The sequence below is a fragment of the Cyprinus carpio genome, chromosome B12 (genome assembly GCF_018340385.1).
Source record: "Cyprinus carpio isolate SPL01 chromosome B12, ASM1834038v1, whole genome shotgun sequence".
In the NCBI taxonomy this organism is placed as follows: Eukaryota; Metazoa; Chordata; class Actinopteri; order Cypriniformes; family Cyprinidae; genus Cyprinus; species Cyprinus carpio.
In genome coordinates, this window is record NC_056608.1 from 13,370,252 (window position 1) to 13,392,619 (window position 22,368).

The 22,368-nt window shown below is 36.4% G+C and overlaps 1 protein-coding gene across 1 annotated transcript in view; it reads left to right on the top strand.

Annotated features, from left to right (window-relative positions):
• LOC109102322 (WW domain-containing adapter protein with coiled-coil-like) overlaps nt 1–22,368 on the top strand; it is a 35,500-nt gene that overhangs the window by 649 nt on the left and 12,483 nt on the right. Inside the window, 5 exon segments of the mRNA XM_042735454.1 lie at nt 590–776; nt 8,155–8,246; nt 13,997–14,112; nt 15,823–15,938; nt 21,047–21,298. Of these exon segments, the coding sequence (XP_042591388.1) occupies nt 590–776; nt 8,155–8,246; nt 13,997–14,112; nt 15,823–15,938; nt 21,047–21,298 (763 nt within the window).

Sequence of the window (22,368 nt, forward strand, 5' to 3'; positions counted from 1 at the left end):
AAGAGCGCTAGCGACTTTAACAGGCTAACATTAGCTCGCTAGCGGCTACATCACAGGCCTGTGTGCCACAGCGATTTACTTCGAAATTACCAACATAATAACGTTTATAATCATCAATTCAGGGTTTAAAGTATGCTACTTTAAAGAAACGGTTGTATACGTAAATACGAATTTAGTGGTACGAGGTTTGTTTATAAACAGTCGTCTTGATAGTTGCTAGAGAGTGCAACCAAATCCCAATAAAACGATTCAAATTAAAAATTAGAACATTGAGAGACGCTTAGTTATACGTAGAACTGTAAGAATAATGCTTATAGGCTTTCCTGTGCTCAGTTTAGTCTTGAAGTGATGTACAAAGTATTTCGTGACAAACATTATCGTGCTATGAAGTATTGTCGTGTTTGGGAACATGTTAGATTAATGTTAGCCGGTCAGCAGCCGGTATATCATCATAGATCAGTAATAAATTAACTGGTCAGGAAGCTAATGACCATTGTAGACCAGCTTTAAACCAGCCCTCATGTACACTGCATGTGAGAGAGAGTAATTGTTCAGCAGAGTTCAATGTAGGAATGTCATGTTTTGACAGACTCTTAAGTACTCATCCAAGAGTCACCCTGATCACCGACATGAGAAGATGCGTGACAGTAATGACACCACTCCACCGTGCAAGATGCTGCGGCGATCAGACAGTCCTGAAAACAAACACATGGACGGCACCGGCCATGGCAGAGCAAAAGCCATCCATCCACACCGGGGGAGAGACAGAGAAGGAGGTAAGAGGGGAGACCTGGAGTCATATTGATCATTTGATAAGAGGCACAGATCTGAGGCTGATACTGATGCCTAGATCGATAACACATCTTACCACGATCTTAATTAGTCCATAAGTGTCTCTATGTAAACGCTAGTCAGATAAATACTGTATAAAGTGATCAGATAGCTGTCTTTATGGTAAAAAGACATTAAATGAGATCATACTTCCGGTAGTGGCACCAGCTTTAACCATTTACAAGCAACCTTATGAATTTAGCCATTTCAGAGAGGAAAATGTAATGCTTGGTCTGTGATCAGAGTGTGCTTTTATCTCTCTTCGTGTTCAGGTTCTATATATATCAGGTACAAGCATGAGGTTTTTTTTTTCAGTATTTTTTTAATCTTTATAGACCATGCTTGTAAGATTGATTTTGCAGTAAGATTAGCCGTAAATAGAAAATATGGTCACAAGATTTACCCACACTGCCTCATATTTTTACCAGATTCTGAGATGTTGACATCAACAAACTAATGTATGAGAATTGGCAGAAGAAGCCTAAAACTCCGTTCACACCGATAACGATATTAGCATCCACACCAGCAAACGATATTGTCTGTTTATTCTAAGCGCATGCTGGTCTGCCGTTTAAATTCTTGAGCTCATTGCAGCAGGATGGATTCTGATTGGCTGTCAATTTCTTAACGTTCATCATCTGGAGAAAAATCGTTTCGAAAGTGATTCCAACAATATTGTTTGTCTTTGGCTTTATCGTTATAGTTGTGGTGTGGACTCTGGTATTTTTTAATATTGAGAACAATTTTTAGAACTATATCTTTATAGTTATCGTCCTTGGTTTGAACGGGCTTTAAGTCTTATTTTGCGAGGTTTCAGTAAAAATTAAGGTTAACTGTGCCATCAGTGTCACCAAATTTAGCTTTCCTTAAAATACTGTCTGCCATTGGCTGGATGAAGAGAGAGCCCTGATTCCAAACTTAGGATTTTGGTTGATGTAATGTTGTAATGTCAGGCTGGCAAATGCAGCTTAGTTGAGTTTCACTGCCATCATTTAAATATTTTTTAAAACAATATTTCATGCCATATTTTCTAATATAATTATTTTTACATGCGTTTCTTCTGCTGCTTCAGCAGTTAATATTGTTGATTTCTTAATAATGAAAATCACAGATTGAGTTAAGCAAGTTCGCATAAAGATAACTATATTAGCATCCACACCAACAAACGCTAACATTCTGTAAATTATAAGCGAGCACTGCAGTTATCTTGTCTGCTGCGTTAAATATTTGAGCTTGACAAAGTCAGATGGACTCTGATTGGCTGTATTCATCGTTCATCATTTGTTAACAAATAATTTTGAAATTGATTGCAACAATATTGTTATTGTGTCATTATTGTTATTTTTGTATTGTCATTAGCCGGGTTTCCATCCAAAGTTGTGAATTTAACTTATGTGCCAAAGTGAAATATTGCATAAAACATTTGCGAATAAGCACCTTATGAGTCAAAGAGAAGAAAATAGTCACTTCCTGGTAAACTGGCACTATATATCAGTAAGAAAAGTAGGAGAAGCCACTTAATATAATAATTTTCATATATAATAAATTACTTGCACCTCAGAGTGAGCAGACGAAACAAAATAAATTGCGGTCATTGCTTTCGGTGGTGGATGCCTGCTGTTTGGGAATGTAGTCATGTAACAGTTCTGGGAGGCAATTATACAGAAATACTGTAACAGACTTCTGCTCGTGCATTTCAAAATAACAACATTTCACATGCTGTGGAACAAGATCGGTTCACTGGTTAGTCAGGTTTTGCCGTCCCATCGTGCAAAGTCACATTACTTTTTTTATGCTCATGGAGGAATGTACTCGGCAAATGCGTTTACTTCTCCCATTATTCATATTAACCCTTTTTTGCACAAGTCAAAAACCACCTCAAATCAAGGGATTTTTATCTGAAATTTGGCTATTCCTTCACTTGTTTCTGATGCATATACAGGCAGTTGAATCTAATCACTACATGCTGATTTTGGTACTCTTATTTAGAGTAGATAATGAGATTGCTGCCAAATGAATGCATCGTCTAACTGAACAGTGACAGCAGCATACGTTGAAATGAATCAGACAGTTGTGGAAGCTGTACACTGCTTCAGATCTCACTGAACTAGGGATTCAAGTCGATTTCAAATTTTGATGTTGTACAAGGGATGTTGCATTAGTTAGGAGAATGTTATTCTCTGTTTTGAAGATTTTCAAAAAGACTTTTGGATCTCATTCTTCAAAAGTGATGAATCTACTTGATTTGTTGCCTGGCTCTGTGGCATTATAGAATTTTTTTTTCCCATTATATTTTTAGTATTACATCTTATGAATCTTGGTGGTGTAAAAGCTTTGCATCCATTCATATTTACCAGATCTGTTATATAGGTCAAGTCTTGCATCTCGTTAAAGAGCCACTCGAAGCGGTTAAAAAGAATGACTTATATAGAAGTATGCTGACAGCATAATTAATTAGTTTGATGTTATATGTGCATTTGCAATAAGCATAAATGCTAAAAGCAGCTGAGCCATGTCTCTAGCTTGAATATATTGTTCTTTCGATTCAATTCAGTTTAGTTTTGCCCTTGATTCAATTGAATATAGATTCATTTGGATGTTTCAGGTACATGTACATTTTCTTAAGGAAAATCTCTCTCATCTAATGCTATAAATGACACAATAATAGTGTTAAAAATATAAAAGTTACAACAACAACAGAGCCCAAATTAATACATTTAATTGCTATGTAATTGTATGTGCAACATTCAACACTAAGATACCTCAAAGCATTGTATACAAACATTTACATTGCACATAACATTTTATTGTTGAAATATAATAATTTAAACAGTGGCTGTCAAATAGTTCTGTTGACAGGTATAATCAAACATACATATATTTGAAATTAATCATTTCTGAGGCCTCATCAACGGGCAAAGATGTAATGAATATACAGTATAGTGTGTGTATATATATATATATATAATGTTTGTCTATATAGCATATATTTTATTTTTATTTGTCTGTAGCATTATTTTTTTAAGCTAATGAGGTATGGGCATTGAATGACTTTTCTGATGAAAATGTAGCATTAAGTAGGGCTGTGTTTCACCAGCAAAGTCACAATATGATACGTTTCATGATACAGGTCTGCTCTGAATTTCACCTCCGCAGAATTAGTAAAACAGCTGTTTATTAAACACTGCATACTATTGTTGCATTTTTTAATTTTGTTGGAGGAGGAGGTTGTTGTGCTTTATTATGGGGGTCCTTAATTGATGAACAGTAGTTGGTGGTGTATTTTTTATGTTTACATTGGGCACTTCCCATCAGGTACAAAATTCTGATTGCTTGCATCTTGTTTTTAAGCCCATAAATAATAATGTACTCGTTCTGATACATTTATTTTGTAATGTACTCATTCCAATATATTTTAAAAATCATATTTACATTGCTAGTAGGTTATCACTGCACAATTTAACACTCTACGTAAAAAAAAAAAAAAATTAGAAGAGTTCTAAACTTGTGTGCTGTCTTCACTGTATCTGACGCACACACACACTCAGTCACTCACACAGATCATGTTTCGGCCGCATTCAGACATTCAGGAACAAACTTTTTAGCACTGCCCCGCAATTTTATCAACTAGATAGCTTAATCGCTCAAGAGCAACATTATCTTTCTCAACAAGGAGCTGGTAACATCATTGTTTCTAAAGGAGTTGAAGCCACAGCTTCACTGTTAATAGAGAAACGTGGCAAAACGGTGGTAATTCATACATGCACAGCCCCTCTCTCTCTCTCTCTCTCTCTCTCTCTCTCTCTCTCTCATAAATGAACACTTGATGAATTACACTCTTCTGAGAAAAGAATATTAAAGTGGAATCGCTAAACTTCAAGCTAACTGGTGTTTTCAGAAAGCAAGCGTGTTTTTCACATGGGAGAGAGAGCATGTACACATGGTTGCCAGTTTGACAAAAATAAGTAACACACTTAGCACTCGTGACGATACATCTTCGTATTGAACACAGCACTAGCTTTAAGTGACTTGTCCACAGGATGTTTTGTTGATGTCTTTTGGTGGTTGGAACGCACTGACATGAGAAATGATGCATTTCAGTGAGTTTTCTCTTTCCTTATACCTTCTCATGTTACATTTAAAGAAAGTCAAAATATTTGTTAATTTGTTTGAATTGGGTGATAAAATTGGCAGAATTTGAAAGCTGATTCTGTTTCTTATTCAAAGTAACAAATCAAAGAGCTTTTCCAATTATTGTATGGGAGGTGCTCGACAAATAATGTTTAGTGTTTTATACACGCAACAGCTGAAAACGGCGTAATGGATTGATCTTGAGATCTACAAATTGATATTGGTTAGATTAAAATCCAGCCCAGTGGATGGAATGGAGTTTTAGGTGAATGATTTGTTGATGTAAGTTAGCCAGTATGAATAACCTACATAAAAATGCTGGTGAATAAGTGAATGCATCATTACATTCTGATTAATTTTATCAAAACTACATAGAAGCAAGATGATGAATAATCTTAAACTTTTTTTCATGTATACCTAAAGCAATCACAAAACAAGGTTTTCTGGTTCCTCCATAAAGGCTAATGTAAACTGTAGCTAGTTAAGACTTGTTCTACCACTCCATAGTTATGTTTTTGTGTGTGTACGTGTCATAGCTTCTCGCACTTTTTATTCTGGATGAAATGGAAAACAGTGGTTCATAAAGGGGTCATATGATGCTGCTAAAAAGAACATTATTTTGTGTATTTGGTGTAATGAAATGTGTTTAAGCGGTTTAAGGTTAAAAAGAAACATTATTTTCCACATACTGTACATTATTGTTTATCCTCTATGCCCCGCCTTCTGAAACGCATCGATTTTTACAAAGCTCATCACTCTGAAAAGCGAGGTGTGTTGTGATTGGCCAGCTATCCAGAGTGTTGTGATTGGCCGAATGCCTCAAGCGTGTGATGGAAATGTTACGCCTCTTAACCTATTGTGATGCCTTGTCCGGCTGGAGTGACGAGACATAAACATAAAACCAATTATAAACGTGATATGAACATTATTTCTAGTCGTGTCTTCTTTTGGAAGGCAAAAACAAAGTAGTTTTGCTTTCTCAACGAGACCGCGTCACACACCACGGCCTTGTGTGAGCCGCGGCCGGCTTGAGTGAGCAGAGGCGGGTGGCTTGAGAACGGTGCGGCAGGCGGATTCTACGAAGGAGCGTCCGTTGGACTTGCAGCAACCACATGTGACGACCCCGGGCTGGACTCATAGCCTGTCATTACGTTTTTTATATTTAAAGATTTTGTCACTGATGATTCAAACGCGAGTTTTGAGCAGTGTAGAGTAGCGCTTGTTGTTTGTATTTTCTCCGATCACAAATGCAGACATAGTTTTATGTTTACGCAGCGCGATATGCAGCGTATAAAAAGACAGTTTAAGTCATTATAATCAGTAATTATGTCCCCACTGGATGCAACAAATGCCTTGTTTTTAATGGGTTTTATTGGTTTTGTCTTGTTGCACCGGTTAAGGGGCGTAACATTTCCATCACATGCTTGAGGTATTCTGCCAATCACAATGCAGTGAATAGCTGGCCAATCAGAGCACACTTCGCTTTTCAGAACGATGAGCTTTGTAAAAATTGATGCATTTCAGAGAGGCGGGGCATAGAGGAGCAACATTAATTTACATTATGTGAAAAATAATGTGTTTTTTGAACCTTAAACCACAAAAACATTGCATTACACCAAATACACAACATAATGTCCTTTTTAGCAACGTCATATGGCCCCTTTAATTTTTATGGTAATCGGATGAAGGCATTTATTAAATTTATCCCAATCAAATGATAATTAAACCCTTCTATTTTTGGGCAAACAAAGTGCTGCACAACAGAGGTTTACTGTTAAAATTAAAAAGAAAACAAATGTGATTTAGTCCTTTAAAAATAAAGATTAATTAATTTATTAGTAATAGTAGTAGTAGTAGTAGCATTGTTACATTGAGTCTTAAGACTGCTAAATGGTAATATATTTCTGAGACAGTTTCTTCATGTTAAACTGAACTTTTTTTATTTTGACGAGTTACCATGAGGAATTTGCAGCTGTTGTGTATGTGATATGACGGTTGTTTTCTCAAACTGTAAAATGCTAATGTAGTGACTCTTAGAGCAGCTGTATGATATTCGTGTGTTCATACTATCATATAGTGAGACGGCAGAAGCTGAAAACACAGCGAGTGTCGTCTGCGCTTTGGTAAACAAAACAGTGATTTGTAAGATTAATTAGATGATTAGTAGTTTTTGTTGTTAATTACAGTGTTAATGAAGTTAATTACCTATAAAAACAATATATAAAGTTATTAAGTTTTAAGCTCTGTTTTATTATTGTAGTCATGTTGGATCATAGAGTAATTTTTTATCCTGCAGTGTAATTTTGTTTAATGGTAGTATGTTTGATTATTGTTATATTCTGATTTTTATTGATTTTGTCGTTTGTTTTAGGATTATTATGTGTTTGTTTACCATGAGTGATCTTTCGCGGGTAGTTACTGATTTATAAGTGTGCCGGAAATACCGTTAAGAGTGTGAGTCTGGTGTATTATAAAATCATTATGCTGTTCTTCATCTTTCCCCAGCTCAGCTGATTATTAAGTTTTTGTCAAAATGAGTAATATCACTGAAAACACTCCTATTTCACTATTTTTACTTCAGAAACTGGTCAGACCTTTTAGTTCGCACTCTTCTGGGTGCTTTATAAAGAACTGACCTCGCTGGATATTTAAACAGTGCTGTAACACTCATTTGATGAAAAAATTACATTACAAAAAATTTTTTTTTTTTTCCCATTGCTTCACAATATGTCTGTCACAGGACATTTGGTATCTTTTTTTTTGGGGGGGCATTAAGATCATGCTATATGAACACTTGCCAGATGATTCTTTGAGAGCTTGTATTGTCCGTGTAATTGAGTTGGTGCAGATCAAACTGAAATGACTATAATGAATCAAAGTAAGCCAGGAACAGATAGAAAGGCCCAGAAGTGTTCATGTCTCGGCATCATTCAGCCATAAAAAGCTCAAGTGCTGTTAGCATCATTGATATACATGCCTGATTTTGCAGAAAGTGGAAACTGCAGTGAATTATAGGGTCATTGATTATGAAGCTTTATAGTTATGCAGGTCACAGTGGAATGTTCTAGTTGAGTTGTTTTGATCGACCAGATGTGGTCATAACTTTAGACATGTATAGATTGTCCTCCACTAATTTTAAGAAATAGACAAAACTGGTTTATATGTTTACATTCAATATTTTTCATTTTTCAGGGACCAGTATATCCCCTCAAGAGAACTCCCATAACCACAGCTCTCTGCACAGCTCCAACTCTCATTCGAATCCCAACAAATCATCAGACACGGTAAGTCCCACAGTCTCTAACTTGTCTGCACCTTGAAATGAGGTAGCGATCAGCACACACACAACAAGACCTTGTTCATATACAGCAGTAACCATTTGCCCCTTTGGCACAAGCAGCCTGTTATTGAATGCATGTTTATTGAATAAATCAGACCATTTTATGATAACCTAATAGCAATTTGTGCAATTAGTTTTGCATAAATCATTTCAAATAACTGCCTTACTGTAAGTAGCAATTAAGATGCTTTAATTTAGCACCAATGCAGTCAAATTAGAAAACATTTATCCTGGCAGATCTGCTAAACTATTTCAGACTTCTAATAAGTGGTATGTTATTTTATGGGCCATTATTTGGATCTAACAAAATTATCCCTGGCTGAAATTTGGCTTTGCTGTTAAACGTGTTGTTTGGTTGTGTGGCAACCCTCCTGTGTGCAGACCATCTGTCCCCTTGCTGTAGATAATATGAGCTCTTTTGGGAGATACAAGCCACAGCTTACCTTTACCAGAACAGAGAAAGGAGAGCTTTTGCTGCCTTCAGCATTACATCATTTAAGGCACTGAAACGTTGACGTCATATGGTTTGATTTCAGTAAAATTGTGATTTTAAAAATAGTTACATCATTGCAAATCATTTAAAACAGGGTTTTGCTCATCAATAAAGCCACATTGGATTGAATTCAGTTTCTAAAATCTGAAAACAGACTGCCAAGCCATAGTCATATGAGTGGTCATTTCGTGAAATATGTTGGAAAGTATCTAGCTCATTTCGACAAACTTGATGAATGGATCTAATATATGCGCCATAAGCTGTCTTTATAAATCCACCATAATTTTGGTGAGCCAGCATATAATTTAAATCTCTAGTATTGAAATGACACAGAAACAAAATTTTATCACTGTCCTTGTTCCTCTGTTGGTTTAAATTAGCCTTTCATTCTGTATGTTATGGGGTCACTTTGGATATGCTGTGTAAAATCTCTTCCACACTCTGAAGAGATATCTCGGATACTGAGATACTCCACCTACTTTATGAACTCATTCATCAAATCCTTTTCATCTGCTCAATTACCTTTCCCAAGATTTTATGTTTTGTATTAAACCTTATAATTATGTTGAAGGCGAGAACTAGCTGTCGGCAGGCATACAGAGGTGAATTTCTTCGTGGTTTGAAATATGTACTACTTAATTGTGGTGTCTTCAAGGACAGAGTTTAGTGTGCAGTGAAGTGAACATAGTTCTGCAGTGATCATCGTTGTATTCTATGAGTCACATTTAAGAGACTGACTATCACTCAAAAGCTTGTGCTCGGAAAGACTTAAAAAATGTTTTTGAAGTCTGTGCCCAACCATGCTGCATAATAAAATATTATATTAATGTCATTTATTTCTCTGATGGCATGAATTTTCAGGAGCCATTACTCCAGTCTTCTGTGTCATATGATCTTTCAGAAACCATTCCAATGTGCTGATTTGATGCTCAATAAATATTTCTAATTATCAGTGTTTAAATCAGTTCGTAGTTGAATCATATTTTAACCCAAAATCATAGTTAAAATATTTCTGTGACATTGTAATGACACATCATATCAATTTAATGCATCCTTGCTGAATAAATTCATTAGTTTCTTAAAAAAAAAAAAAAAAGAAATATGTAAAATATTTTGGACCCCAAACCTTTGAATGGTAAGCCATATAATATATTGGCTGTTTAGGTCCAGATTATTTTTAACTGAGGTGCTATCTCTTTACAGGGTTTTCCAAACATTGATTTATTTGTGGCACCACCAAATCCACATTGACTGCCACAAATATCCATCACCCCCTGCCATCAGCTCCTGCATATCACACACAAGAGCACGACTTTAGCACTATATTTAGCAACTTTCAGACCCTTTTAGCATCTTTTTTTCATAATAGGCACATAATGACAAACCTAGCAACTTAATAAACCTTAGCTATCATTCAGTTGGAAGATGTCGCCAGTACTGCTTTCCTGGCGCAGTATCGCCTCTCTCAGCGTCTATTCTGTGCAGTGAGTGGCAGCGAAGCAGCGCATTCAGTTGGCCGTAGTCCATCAGACTCGTCAGTAAATGAGTACAAAACGGTTGCTTACTGACTGTTTGGACTAAATGTGAAATATGCACATGGTTTGTCTGTTAATATGCACAGTTTGTTACTCAGACGCAGGCAGTGCGCTGCATGTGACGAAGTAATATAGCCAAAACCAATGCAGACAGCCACCCTTTAGTGTAAATCAGGGGGTGGGCCACTGGCGGATCATATTAGACTCAGATGATCAATTTTAAAACATTTGAAAAGCAAGAGATTGCTTTCAGTTTATGATGTTAATACTATCTCCAACCAGGAGAGGTTTCCAGCCGCTCCCCGTATTAATTTCAGTGTAATGTAATGTTCAGCGTAATTCAGAAATGTTTGCACTGAACTATGCTCTTATTATGGTTTCTGTGGGTCCTTAAAATGTCTTCAGTTAAATTGTTTACATTTAAGGCCACGAAAACTCTTAAATGCTGCAAAAAGTCTAAATTAGAGGTCTTTGGGAACGGAAAGACAAGGATTGCTGTATGGATTAATATGACGATTAAACTTCAAAAGGCTACGATTTCACTGAATAAGCTTGATCGCTTTGTGTACTACGGTTACCTGGAAAACCACTATATTTCTGCAGTTCCGAAAGTGAAACCTGCTGGCAGAGAATGAATTCGCTTTTTCAATAAGCCCATCTGCTATTTTTACTACATATTTTTAAATGTGAACCAGTGGATCGACAAAAAGCTAATGCATTATAAAAATTTAAACAATTAAGACACTAAGATATATTTATGTTATTTAATAGAATAATTAATTGATAGTAATTGTTTAAATTAACATAATAGATACACCATTTTGGAGAGTGTCACATTCGTAAACAATGTATGCTGTTCTGTGTCAGCATCACCGTATGCAGATATGCTGTTTACATTAACTCTTTGATCTGAATGTAAACAACGTATCTGCGTACATGCGTTGTCTATGTATGTGATACTCTCCAAAATGGCACTATAGGGTGATGTCGTTAAAGCCGTTATTTTTGTTTTCTTTGCACACAAAAATTATTCTCGTAGCTTCGTAAAATTACGGTTTTACGGTCTGTGTCACGTGTGTTATTTTGATTATTTTATTGATATGTTTTTTAGGTTTTTTAGCGTTGGGATCCTTGCTGTCTATGGGAGGGCCAGAAAACTCTCTGAATGCACCAAAATATCTTAATTTGTGTTCCGAAGATGAACGAAGGTCTTACAGGTTTGGAACAACATGAGGGTGAATAATGACAGAATTTTCATTTTTCGGTGAACTATCTCTTTAAGGGGTATAGCTTGAGTGAATCCTGGTTAACATGTACGATTAATAGGTCATGTTTAGTCACTATTTATACTTGTTATACTGTCTATCTTCTATCTGTCTGTCTGTCTGTTGCTGTTAGTTTGGACTGGGACTCTGTTTGTTCCAACTTATTTAACAGTCTGTAACAACTGGACAGAAATACCCATTAACATTCGGGTACAGGACCTTGATAAATGCGTGGCTAGCAAAAATGAAGTCAGGATACATGTCTTATTTTGAATGACTATCAAAGGGAGAAAGATTTTAGGAGTTAACTAGGCCATGCTTACCATCCTTACTGTGACCCTTTGGCCGACGAAGGAAGCTTTCAAGAAAATTGTCATTATTTTTGCAATTCCGGATGGTGATGTTAGTGTCACAGAAATTGCACACTTCAGCTTTAATGACCAGTACTGTCTGGTGTGGTGGTGTGACGCTTTGACAGTCAGACTGCTAGTAGGTGGAGGGTGGACTCAGGCAGATTAAAGAAGCATCCTGCAGGGGCGATGCGCAGAGATCCACCTCATCAAATATTACACACGCTTGCATCAGGATTCAGCTTTCTCTCTCTCTCCCTTGCACGCTCCATCTGTCTGTCTCTCTAATGCTCCCATTCCTTCTCTTTTCTTCCAAGTCTTATTCTACATTTGTAACTTCCTCATACTGTTGCTCTGTGTAGCCTTTCCTTATGTCAGAAGAAAAACAACAAACAACTGGATTGCCTTTTTTTTTCTCCCTTTCAGGTCTTTCCTTTTGTTGTTGCCCTACCCCTCTCCTTTTTATCTTCCTTCCTCTACCTCTTCCTCTCTCTTGCCTTTGACAGATCCTGTCTCTTTAACCCTCATGTGGGGTCATCTTTTTTGCCCCAAGAAGATTTTATTTTTCCTCAAAATACTAGTTAATGTTATCGCATTGGACTGAAATTTTGTTCACAAAGGGTATAACTACTTATTATTATATTTTTTTTATTATTATTTATTTTATCATTTTCATACTTTTTGGGGGGAGATTGTTCACCTTGTTACACTTGTGGTGTTCCAGGGCAAAAATGACCCGGACTCAAAAAATTGCTTATAAATCACTCATTATGCTATATTATCACCAAATATTGGATTCAATCTTTTAGTCAACTTATTTTCTTTCATTTAGGACTGGTTTTGTATTTATATTTTCATCTGATTAATTGTAGGCCTCATTTATCTGAGAGTAGGCACCTCAAAGTCACACTTGTGGTGTTCCCGGTCAAAAATGTCCAGCCATTCAAAGTGAATGGGAAAGAATGAAAGTAATAGAAACTATTAGTGCTCTCCTGAGATGATCATGTTCACATTCACATATGTACATGTGTGCTTGCAAACATAAAGGCCTTGGACCTGTTCATGTGTGGATGCATGCATACTCCAGCTAACACTCACACACACACACGTATACAAACTATTGAGAGTATTACAAGCTTTCTATTTTATCCTAACCTGAACTGCATCCGATATCATTTCATCAGTTTGATAGTATAACTCTCTCTCTTTCTCTCTCTCACTCACCCAAACACACACACAATCTGTCTTCACCCTGCTTCAAAAGAATCTTTCCTTCATCTTTCTTTCATCACACCTTTTCGAAATAAATATTATGACAATAGGTTTTGAGGCTTTCATGTTCTCACAAAGCAGACAAAAGTTTACTAATAAATGCTTTAGCACAAAGAAGCCCCTTTCACACTGCACGTTGGACCCGGAAAATTGCAGGGTTGCCTTCTGTGTGAACGCAAACCCTTCCCGGGATTGCCGTACATTAAACGTCACATCTTGATATCACGTGTCATTATGGGACTATCATCATTTATTTCAAAATAAACGTCCTGTTTTTCGTGATCTTTCCCCAGGTTAGTTTCACTCTAACATGGCCAGTCATTTTTGGACAAGGGAACACACCACAAGCGTGACTTTGTGCCATTTTGTACAAAATAAAAGCCTTTCAAAACAAACTCCCTGATTAAACATTAAAGTACATTAGTGTCATAAACAGTGCAAATTTTCATCAGTTTTTATTTAATATTGTGAAAATTATGAATAAATCATTTTTTTCACTCAAAAAATTAGGTGCCTACTCTCGGATAAACAAGGCTTGCGATTAATCAGATGCAAATATAAATACAAAACCAGTCCTAAATGAAAGAAAAGAAGTTGATAAAAAGATTGAATCCAATATTTGGTGATAATATATAATGAGTGATTTATAAGCAATTTTTTGAGGCCGGGTCATTTTTGCCCTGGAACACCACAAGTGTAATCGGGTTTTGAACACAACACAAGGATTAAATTATGTCAGCCTTCCTGGTGCTCACACCTGTTGTTTTCCTTTTATTCAGCCATATGAGCCGGCAGATGATTGGTCTGAACACATCAGTTCTTCAGGGAAGAAGTACTACTACAACTGCAGGACGGAGGTGTCTCAGTGGGAGAAACCCAAAGAGTGGCTGGAGAGGTATTAAACGCACACTTTCGTCCCTGGACTCAGACTCAAATTGTACTTAATTATATGCTAATAATATACTAATCCATACACGTTGCTGGTGAAACATCAGGTGATCAATGCAGGTGGAAAGTTTAATCTAGTATGTTTCTACAGAAGAAACATTCCCAGCAATAAGAGGAAGAATCTTTTTAGCATCTTTTTGCTTTCTGCAGAAATAGTATTTTGCAGTCTTAGGCCTGTTTCACACAACTTGCAGCACTTTAGCGAAGCAGTAGTGATGGAAACTGCTTTCACACTGACAGTGAGCTTTCATCAAAGACCATTTATGACCTTTCAGAGCTCCACATTTGCTGTGCTTGTTTGATGAACTGCACAAATTGACCAAAGCATTTGATTTAACAATGACTATAAAATATTAACTGTTATTAGAATTGTTATTAGAATAAATAAAAATATTAAACAAATGAGAAATTAATATTCTAGTATTTCACTGTAAAAAAAAAAAAAAAAAAAGATTTTAGGTTACAACTGTAAAATCCATAAATACTATTTCTGTAATATCTTAATTTTTTTATTTTCATGAATTGTAAAAAGATTAAACATATTTTTTTATCATATGTTGTTTGAAAAAAATATTGCAATATATAATTGCAACTATTGTTCCTTCTCAGTTTTTGCCATGAAATAGCCTTAGATGCTGACCAAAAAAAAAAAAAAAACGACTACAACTGCTCTTCTTTTTCAAACCATCAAACTTTTATTTTGAAAAACAAGCTCTCAAAAACAAACTTAAGTTTTTGTTGACAACAGCTGACAAAAAATTTTATAAAATTTTTTGAAAATCATGTTTAGGGTGACGTATGGGCCATTTTTACGGGAATCGTCCTTGCCAGGATTTCTATATTGCCTAAAATATCCAGGTTTTGGCTGTAGTGCAGATCGCTCATTGTATGACATTCACAAGAGCTATAGAGAGCAGAACAGAGCAGATGGCTGCTTATGCATTCGAATCTCTCTCGCAGTACTTTGGTGTCATACAACGATTGGTGCACAGCGATGCTTCAAGTCAAACAAACAAACACGTGTGCGTATTTGCATTGATTTGATTGTTCTCTGTAGATCTCATCTTCTCATGCACCACGATTTAGTCGATTATGTAAAATACCTGCATGTTATTTTTCAAACTACTTTGGATGTTTTAGGCATTATAAAAATCCTGGCCAGAACGTGTCCCATATAAATGATACATATGGCCACCCTAATCATGTTGCATTCCCAAATGTATGTTTAGTGACCACAAACTCACCGAACATGCAGAGATGGAACAGCATTGACTGCAAACTAAGCTGCTCTGAGATACTGAAAACACGGGGTCATGAGCAGCTCACACAGCGCAGTGCTGTACTTGCTACTTGCATATGTAATGAAATCGTAGTCTTTGTGAATTGATAATCACACTGTCATATCACGATATAGTAAATGATACATAATGAATGCTGGAACCATTAATATGTGCGCTGAAATCAAAATGTGCTCCAAATGCAAAATGAAATGGGCCTAATTCCACTTATCGAGTGCTCCGTGACAATCGAGTGAAATTTGAGACCGCTAGTCTCATTGTGAGTCTTTTTTCTGCTGTGCCTATTGTGTGTGTAAAGCTGATGTGGTTTTGTTGTCTTGTGAATGTTAGTATCATTTGTGAACTACTTCTTGTTTCAGGGAGCAAAGGCAGAAGGAGGCAACCAAGATGGCTGCAGTTGTCAACAGTTTCCCTAAAGACAGGGACTACAGGCGTGAAGCCATGCAAGCTGCGCCCGCCAGCTTCTCCAGCACTAGTAAGAATCAATGCCTGAAAACACATTATCTAGCTGTATTAAGTTAGTGCAGTCCAGTTTATTGGGGAAGTCTTAAGGTATAAACATCTTTAGGACCAGCATTCACTTGATCATGGTAGTCTTAAGGCAGTGGTTGTCAAATGGCGCTTTTCCACTGCGTGGTACGGCTCGGCATGGTTCGGCTCGCTTTGCGTTTCCACTGTAGTTTAGTATTGCTTTAGAGTGGGCGGGATTATTCACATGTCGTTATTGTTGCGCCACCTCTACTGCCGCGGGGGAAGGATGGAAAATAAAGTTCTGGGAAGTTAGATTTGAGTTATGAAGCTTGCCGTATAGTTTTATTGGAGAGTAGCCCCTTTTATGTGAAAATTATAAGATACATTTTGATTTTCCATTTCATGGCCCCTCTTAATCTTAATGACCAGGCTGGGATGCTGTAACATTGACCTCTACAAGCTAACCCAACACAGATAATATGATTTTCCTGGGGTCTATTTTTTTAGGTAGTCACACAGAGTTTCAAATATTTCGGTAGCAGATGATTCTGGACATGTTTGTCATCTATATTAGTGAGAGGAAAAGTTCATCATGTCACTTGGTTTGCAATTGCAGAGTCATTACTGACATACTTTTTAATCAAGCCACATAGCCTTTTTCACAGACCATCACAGATTGGTTTTGTATTTATAGAATGACAACATTTAGAGCTTTTAGAATGTTTTTATGTCTCAAACTTCTGCTTATCCACACCACCCACGTAAGCAGTGTCGGGGTCTGCTTGTCTGTGCTGGTAGGAGGCAGTAGCAAGTCTTTGCCTTATGCAGCATGACGTGTTAATGCTCTTTAAACACTCCTGTGCTGCATGCTGCTATTTCTCTTCATTTATTTTCCAGTCATCACAGCATTTTACTTCTCTTTGAGTACAGTTTTCAATGCTTGGCAATATCAAGGCATTCGAAGGGTAGCAGGTTTAAGGCACAGGTTTTCCACTGTAATGGAAAACCTCAGAATATCAGGGAGTTTTAAAATTATTTTTCCAGGCCTGGAAAAATGTTTAACTTCCTTAAGTCATGGAAATTTCTATATTGAATAATACATTTTGTTGGTATGCTATGCTCTGTTCTAAAGTATTACATCACTGATCATTCTTGGTGAAGTAAAAATTGCTGCCAAGCCAAAATGTATGATTTTGGGTGACTTAGTATTGAGTCTTTCTTTCCATTGAATGAGCCAAACCAGAACACAGACTGGTGGGAATGATTGATTAGTGAATCATTGAATGGATTTAAGTGATTCTTTAAAGTCATTACCTAATAATTACAAATGACTAGAAAGCAATTCCTTCGTTTAAAAAAATGTGGCAACCCTGAGGACAGTACATCATTTTGATGGTCTTCTGTCTAGAATGGTAATCATTCAACGTTTAATGCAGTGTTGTGAATGGGGAGAGGTGCTTGTAGAAGAGGTTTTGTTAAGGGTGGTGTTAGTGTTTTTTTTTCTTCCTCCTGTTCTCATGTCAGATGTGTATGTATGTACCAGGAACAACTTAAAAAAACAACAAATTCCTTGTGTGTTTGCCCACACCTGGCGAATAAAGCTGATTCTGATTCTGAAGGAAATATGTTCTGGCCAGACTGTCAAAATGGCAAAAAAAACAACAATGTCAAATACAATTCAAATGAATGCAGATTAGATTGTTTATTAAAGGGTTAGTTCACCCAAAAATTTAATTTTTTTAATGTAAATGGATCCAAAGACATTTGGCAAAAAAAACAACAAAACGCAAAAAAGCACATAAAGTATTTTTTATGAATTCTGAGAGCTCTCTCACCCTCCCATAGACAGCAATGTAATTAACATGATCAAGGTCCAGAAAAGTAGCAAGGACATTGTTAAAATAGGAAGCTACGTGAATAGTTTTTGTGTTAAAATGTAATAAATTGTAATGACTTTATTCAACAATTGGTTTCCTCCGTGTCACCCTGGCGCCATTTTGTTCGCCTTGCCAAATTTCTGGACCTTGATCGTGTTAATTACATTGTTGTCTATGGAAGGGTCAGAGAGCTCTCAGAATTCATCAGCATATTTTAATTTGGATTCCAAAGGTGAACGGAGGTCTTACGGGTTCAGAACGACGTGAGGGTGAGTAATTAATGACAGAATTTTCCTTTTTAGGTGAACTAATCCCATTAACATAAGTGCTCAGGAGCCAACAACTCAAATTTCTCAACAAGAACAGAAATTCAGTTAGTGTCATGTGATGTCAAGGAATTGTAAATTGGATGGTTCGTCATGATGCAATAGAAATTCTTATACCCAGCAATACGATATTTACAGATACTTCAAAAAAATTCTATGATACGTTTTCGATACAGGAGAATATTGATCGATATGTTGATATTTTTATTAATTCACAGACATCCTGTTCCTCAATTGGGATATTTAAATAATAAAGAAAAATAAATAATTGAGGAAAATCAAGTCACAAGATCAGTGATCTTAAGATATGACAACAGTCAAGACAGTCTTTCAGGTTTCTGTGCTAAAATATGCAATGTGTATGTAAATCCTCATTGGGAAACAACACAAACAAGGTACTCCAGTATTAAAAAAAAAGAAAATTATAAAAAAAAATACAAAAATAAAGATGTTAACTTTATTTGATACTTTTTTGGCTGCTACTATGGGCTGAGTGATAAAAACCTTTTCTACAGATAACCAAATTATATGCAATAGCAGAAAATAAATGCAATACAACAAAGAGGCAAGTTAAACAGTGATTTTCTGGTTTTTCGGTAGATCTAAATTACATTTTCAGGTACAGAAATGTAATCAAATGTAAAATAACACTGCATAGTCTTCACTGTATAGATTAAGTATAGATTAATCCTTATAAAAGTTTTCTGGTAGTCTACTTCCACTTTAACCCTCTGGCCCCCTTGTCATTTTTGACTGAAAGATTTTGCATTTTGAAATGTAAAAAATCTTAGCTTCATCAGAATGACACTCGGTGACTTTTGTCACATTAGCAATATGAACTTATCCGAATCATGTCCATGATTTTTTGTATTTTTTGTTATCCGAATCATGTCCATGATTTTTTAAAAAAAAAAAGACTCAGTGACTCTTCAGTACATACTAACAAATCAGCCACTGGTCAGAAAAAAAGTGTGCAGAAATCAATGGGTGACTCTAGAATATCAGGAGTGCAAAATAGACACCCGCACACACACACACACACACGTTTATACACAGAAATAAACTGGTAAGACTGCAGCAGAGCCAATTTTGAAAATATGTGAAGTAACATTTATTGAATTACATTTAATAAAATATAAATTAGTTACAAATGTTTGTATAAAGTGTTTTGAGTCATCACTATCCATTCCTGATTTTGTTAGATTTTTTTAATTATCAAATACTGAGTAACAAAAATGCTTTTTTTTTTTTTTTTTTTTTTATATTTTATTTTTTTTTTTTTTTAGATTTTTATGTTTGATTGTTATCTATGTTAAAATTTATAATTATTTACAAAAGGTAATCTTTTAGAATGTCTAGATCTAGAATCTAATTGCAAAACCTAAAAAATTAAGAAATTGTCTAAAAACAACGGCAATCCAAAAGCCTATGTATATATCTATACAGGGTGATAATACAAGAGGTTACGCAACATTACACATGTTTTTATTTTTTAATGCCTGCAGATGGCCCAATTCTTACTTGCAAAAAAATGGATTTTAAATGCCTTCTCTCTATTTTAATGTGAAATATTGCATTTATAAAAAAAAAAATTTTAAAAAATTAATTAAAAAATATGTATTAATTCTAATGGAGAAAATTATTGAACAAAAATATATTACATTGATTTTCCTGAAAAAAAGGTACATTTCAAGGCTTTGGTCATTTTTGACCGCTAAGGAGGCAAGTGTGACTCCTAAACAAAGAGGGCCAGAGAATTAAGGAGGAAAGCACGGATCCAATATACTGATACACTTCCATTGTCTTTCTCAACTGTTTACGTTAAGACATGGGCCTGACCAACTGTTAGGTCTGTCTGTATGCATGCACGTTGAATGTGTGCACACTGAAAACTTCTCACAGACGCTCAACAATTCTGTCAGTTGTCCTGAGTGTCTTTTATACTTGCCCTTCAGGCAGTCTTATCGTCCCGACAAGTGAGTTTGAACGAGAATGCATGCATAGGCGGTGATGCATAAACGGACATTGGTGAAAATATGGACTGTGTCAAAATAAGATGCCTATTTATATTACAGATAATCAATATTTTACGTGTGGCATCGACACTTCGTATGGTTATACACTTAATCGTTGTATCAATCCATATCAATGAATCGTTACACCTCTATAAGGAATTATACGGTTGTACTGAAATTTTGTATTTTATGAGGGGAGAATGTCCCTTCTCTCTACAAAAACTAACATCCGTGTTAAAAAATATGGAGATTGTTTCTCTAATTGAAAGTATTTCACTATGCATTATGCGTCACAGAACCAAAAATTAGATTTGCAGAGATGAGCCTGTAATGGTCTGAGTTTATATCTTTAAGTACAAAGCATGCTGTGTTTTCATGATGAGGAACTGTGCACACGTTCTCTAAATTGTTGTTCTGGCTGCTCAGCGCGCTTGTTCTGAGGGCACCTGTTAAGAAATGTTCAGTAACGTCTTGCCACGTTGCCAGCCTTGGGAAATAGTGGCTATTTTTAGATCCTGATGTCTGCAGCAGCTATTAAACAATGAAAATTCGTGAATGCATGTCATATGAACATGCTCTCATTTCCAGTTTTTGAACAGACTGTCTTTGTAAGATCTGTGAAATTTTGGCTGTAGATGATTTGGGTGTATCCTTAGGCAAAATATGAAATTGTTGCTGAGACACTTTCAATAAGCTGGTTAGGGTTGAAGTTTGTGGATCTGCTTGCTGTCAGATTGAGGTTTTATGTACATCACAGTCTGAAGAGGCATTCACAACAAAAATGTACATCTTAATTTGAAAGTTTCAAGGGGTCTTCCCCCTACTACTGTCACTAAACATCGTTAAACTCTCTTATTGATTTTTTATCTTTGACTTTTTCACCCCTATAAACAGAGTCTTCTATTGCCACAGAGAAGCCTTCCTCACTCACACCCTCCTCTTCCTCTGCTGCTGTGTCTGGCTTAAGTGTGGCCAACTCTGCCAGCGCCGCCTCAGGCTCTACAGTTCCAGTTTCTCCGGTGATGCAGTCTCCGGCCCCACCCACTCTTCTCCAAGACCCCTCCCTCTTACGTCAGCTCCTCCCCGCTATGCAAACGGCCCTGCAGCTTAACAATGCCAGTGTAGACATGGCCAAGATCAATGAAGGTAAGTGTATTGAATCTTAGTGAATAGAATCAGTTGTGGACCATGGTTAGCAGACGTTTTTATCCAAAGCATTACAGGGACAGTCGCACTTGAGGATCCTAAGGGTTAAATCCTTGCTTACTGTTCTGCAGTAATGGCAGTTACCACCTTTGAACTTTACTGGACCACTATAACTTCAATGTTGTGTTAGCTAGCATTCAGTTTGCAACTTTATTTTAGTTGGGATTCTTGTACCACTCAAGCGGGGATATAATTGCTTGTTATGTACTTGTGCATGCTGGGCTTGCATCAGCCTTTTCTCTATTAACTTCACATCTCCAGCATGAATCATAGCTTTGCTGCTTCCTGTACATGGCCTGTGTGAATTGCGCATTTGTGAGCGTTTCATTGCTTCTCGCTTTCCATCATTGGCCGCATTTGCAAACTATGATACGTAGTTGCAAACTGATTCTCCTGGCCAGAACCAGGGTGGACGAGATGTGCCATCCAGAAAGTCTGAATGGATTTTGGCCGGTCTATTCTTGCACCACTGCATATGTGTAAACAGTGAAATGCAATAGTTTGGATGATCCAGTTCCAGGGCTGCTGCATCATTGTTTAAGTGCATTATTATTGCATTCAAACTGTTTAGGTTTGCTTAAAGGTGTTAAAGTAAAGTAGGCTAGATCGTGAATGTTGTCTTTAAAGGGGGACATCAGATGCCCATTTTCCACAAGCTATGATTCTTTAGAGTCTTAATGAAAAGTCTGTGACATACTTTGGCTAAAATTTCTCAATGGTAGTGTTAGAACAACACCCTTTTTACCTTGTCAAAAACTGCTCTGTTCACAGTGACCCGTTTCAGTGCTTATCCTTTAAATGATATAGAGCTACAGCTCACCCCACCCCTCCATTCTTATTCATGCAGTTATAACTGCTCAAAAACAATTTAAAATGCATTTGTAAATGACTTGTTAGTCATTTACAAACAATTTTATAAACCCTCTACAAAGGCAACCTTAATGTAGTATAGTGGACACCATAAAACAACTTTGCAGATCATTTGAACTTTGTGTCAGTACAATAGACTG